Below are 3,570 nucleotides of genomic sequence, written 5' to 3'. Positions count from 1 at the left end.
TTTTTTTTTTTTTTTTTTTTTTGTGATTACTTGCCGGCACTCCAGAGGAAGGAGAAATGGCAGACGGTCGATCTTCCGCCTCCGTCGTTGCTGTTGATCCTGAGAAGGCCGCACGGGAAAGGGATGAGGCGGCCCGTGCCCTTCTTCGGGACAGCCCCTTGCAAACACACTTGCAATACATGACCAACGGCCTCGAGCTCACTGTGCCTTTCACATTGAAGGTTGTTGCAGAGGCGGTTGCTTTCTCGCGCGCCAAAGAGGTAGCGGATGAAGTTCTCCGCTCCGCTTGGCATCTTGCAGATACCGTTCTGAACAATTTTAACCCCAACAGTGAGATCTCCATGATTGGCAGGCTTCCAGTTGGTCAAAAGCACACGATGTCTGCCACGCTTAAGAGTGTCATTACGTGCTGTCAACACGTCTTTAACTCTTCCCGTGGGGTGTTTGACCCTGCCACTGGACCAATCATTGAGGCGTTACGTGCCAAAGTTGCAGAGAAAGCCTCAGTGTCGGATGAACAGATGGAGAAGCTTTTCCGGGTCTGCAACTTTTCCAGCAGCTTCATCGTTGACTTGGAAATGGGCACCATCGCCCGCAAGCACGAAGATGCTCGCTTTGATCTGGGCGGTGTGAGCAAGGGCTACATAGTGGACTACGTCGTGGAGAGGTTAAACGCAGCTGGAATTGTCGATGTGTACTTTGAATGGGGCGGTGACTGTCGTGCAAGTGGTACGAACGCGCGACGCACACCATGGATGGTAGGCATTATTCGCCCGCCGTCCCTGGAGCAATTGCGAAATCCGCCAAAAGACCCTTCATATATCCGTGTCCTGCCACTCAACGATGAGGCTCTGTGTACGAGTGGGGACTACGAGAACTTGACAGAAGGCTCCAACAAGAAGCTTTACACTTCCATCTTTGACTGGAAAAAGAGAAGTCTGCTGGAGCCCGTTGAAAGTGAACTGGCGCAGGTTTCCATCAGGTGCTACAGCGCAATGTACGCTGACGCACTTGCAACGGCAAGCCTCATCAAACGTGACATTAAAAAAGTACGGCAAATGTTGGAGGACTGGCGTCACGTGCGAAATCGCGTCACGAATTACGTTACCTACACACGACAGGGCGAACGCGTAGCCCGTATGTTTGAAATAGCCACTGATAACGCCGAGATTCGCAAAAAACGTATTGCCGGTTCTCTTCCTGCACGCGTAATTGTTGTGGGTGGTGGTCTTGCCGGGTTGTCTGCAGCCATCGAGGCCACCGCCTGCGGAGCCCAAGTCATCCTCCTGGAGAAGGAACCGAAGGTTGGTGGCAACAGCGCCAAGGCAACGTCCGGCATCAATGGCTGGGGCACACGCGCACAGGCAGAGCAGGATGTCTATGACAGCGGGAAGTACTTTGAGCGCGATACGCACAAATCGGGTCTCGGCGGCAGCACCGACCCCGGTCTGGTGCGCACACTCTCCGTAAAGAGCGGGGATGCCATTTCTTGGCTTTCGTCGCTTGGCGTTCCACTGACAGTGCTTTCGCAGCTTGGCGGGCACAGCCGCAAGCGCACGCACCGTGCCCCCGATAAGGCAGACGGCACTCCTGTGCCCATTGGTTTCACCATCATGCAAACGCTTGAGCAGCACGTTCGCACGAAGCTGGCGGATCGCGTGACGATCATGGAAAACACTACTGTCACTTCACTGCTGAGCAAGTCCCGGGTGCGCCATGATGGTGCCAAACAGGTGAGGGTGTACGGCGTGGAAGTACTGCAGGACGAGGGGGTGGTATCAAGGATACTGGCGGATGCCGTCATTCTCGCCACCGGCGGCTTTTCAAATGACAAGACGCCCAACTCGCTTCTCCAGGAGTTTGCGCCGCAGTTGTCCGGCTTCCCCACAACCAATGGACCGTGGGCCACGGGTGACGGCGTCAAGCTTGCACGTGAACTGGGGGTGAAGCTTGTCGACATGGACAAGGTACAACTTCACCCGACAGGCCTCATCGACCCGAAAGACCCCGCAAACCCGACCAAGTACCTTGGCCCGGAGGCGCTGCGTGGGTCGGGCGGCGTCCTGCTAAACAAGAAGGGTGAGCGGTTTGTCAATGAGCTTGACCTCCGTTCCGTGGTCTCCAACGCCATCATTGAGCAGGGCGACGAATACCCCGATGCAGGTGGTAGCAAATTTGCCTTCTGTGTGCTCAATGACGCAGCGGTGAAGCTCTTCGGCGTGAATTCCCACGGCTTTTATTGGAAGCGTCTTGGTCTTTTTGTAAAGGCTGACACAGTGGAAAAGCTTGCGGCACTCATTGGATGCCCTGTGGAGAATGTGCGGAATACGCTGGGGGACTACGAGCAGCTCTCAAAAGAAAACCGTCAATGCCCTAAGACTCGCAAGGTTGTCTACCCGTGTGTGGTGGGACCGCAGGGTCCCTTTTATGTTGCCTTTGTGACGCCGTCGATCCACTACACAATGGGCGGCTGCCTCATCTCGCCCTCGGCAGAGATGCAGTTGGAAGAAAACACGACCTCTCCCTTTGGCCATCGCCGTCCTATTTTTGGCTTGTTTGGTGCGGGCGAGGTGACGGGCGGAGTGCATGGTGGAAATCGGCTTGGTGGCAATTCGCTGCTGGAATGCGTCGTCTTTGGCCGCATTGCTGGGGATCGTGCCGCAACAATCCTGCAGAAGAAACCTGTGCCGCTGTCATTTAAAACCTGGACGACAGTGATTTTGCGCGAGGTGCGGGAGGGTGGAATGTACGGAACTGGCTCTCGTGTGCTGCGGTTTAACCTTCCGGGTGCCTTGCAGCGTTCTGGGCTTCAACTCGGCCAGTTTATTGCCATCCGCGGTGAGTGGGATGGCCAGCAGCTCATTGGGTACTACAGCCCCATCACATTGCCGGACGATCTTGGCGTCATTGGTATCCTGGCGAGGAGTGACAAGGGGACTTTGAAGGAGTGGATTTCCGCCCTAGAACCAGGCGATGCGGTGGAGATGAAAGGTTGCGGTGGCCTGGTGATTGAGCGCCGTTTCAGCGAACGATACTTGTACTTTTCAGGCCATGCGCTGAAAAAACTTTGCCTTATTGCCGGCGGCACAGGTGTGGCACCGATGCTGCAGATCATTCGTGCCGCACTCAAGAAGCCGTTCCTTGAAAATATCGAGAGCATCCGCCTCATCTACGCTGCCGAAGATGTCTCGGAGCTCACGTACCGCGAACTGCTTGAACATCACCAGCGAGATTCAAAGGGAAAGTTTCGCAGTATTTTTGTTTTGAATCGCCCTCCACCAATTTGGACTGACGGCGTTGGGTTCATTGACAAGAAGCTTCTGAGCTCATCCGTACAACCGCCGGCAAAAGATCTGTTGGTGGCCATCTGCGGCCCGCCAATTATGCAGCGCGTTGTCAAGACGTGCCTGAAGAGTCTTGGGTACGACATGCAACTAGTGCGTACTGTCGACGAAGTGGAAACCCAGAACTCATCCAAGATGTAATGCTTATTATTATTATTATTATTATTGCTTCTTTTATCTTCATTATTATGTTTATTTATGAATACAATTATTATGAGGGAATCCG

The 3,570-nt window shown here is 54.1% G+C and overlaps 1 protein-coding gene across 1 annotated transcript, besides 7 other annotated features; it reads left to right on the top strand.

The window, feature by feature from the left end:
- Window positions 1-22: a microsatellite.
- Window positions 1-1,603: a sequence feature (heterozygous, Esmeraldo-like haplotype).
- On the top strand, window positions 57-3,485 carry Tc00.1047053510215.10 (NADH-dependent fumarate reductase, putative; the record flags this gene model as incomplete). Its single annotated transcript, XM_797953.1, has 1 exon — window positions 57-3,485. One exon carries the CDS (start codon window positions 57-59, stop codon window positions 3,483-3,485), a length of 3,429 nt encoding a protein of 1,142 aa, XP_803046.1.
- Window positions 1,604-1,886: a sequence feature (areas merged during assembly that could not be assigned to a particular haplotype. This can correspond to areas where the two haplotypes were merged or to regions with more than two copies in the genome that were merged during assembly.).
- Window positions 1,887-2,600: a sequence feature (heterozygous, Esmeraldo-like haplotype).
- Window positions 2,601-2,662: a sequence feature (haploid, non-Esmeraldo-like haplotype).
- Window positions 2,663-3,570: a sequence feature (areas merged during assembly that could not be assigned to a particular haplotype. This can correspond to areas where the two haplotypes were merged or to regions with more than two copies in the genome that were merged during assembly.).
- Window positions 3,489-3,534: a microsatellite.

Source organism: Trypanosoma cruzi, genomic scaffold (genome assembly GCF_000209065.1).
Source record: "Trypanosoma cruzi strain CL Brener 1047053516671 genomic scaffold, whole genome shotgun sequence".
NCBI lineage: Eukaryota > Euglenozoa > Kinetoplastea > Trypanosomatida > Trypanosomatidae > Trypanosoma > Trypanosoma cruzi.
The sequence above is the reverse complement of the archived record's forward strand: the minus strand, read 5'-3'. Positions and strand labels throughout refer to the sequence as shown.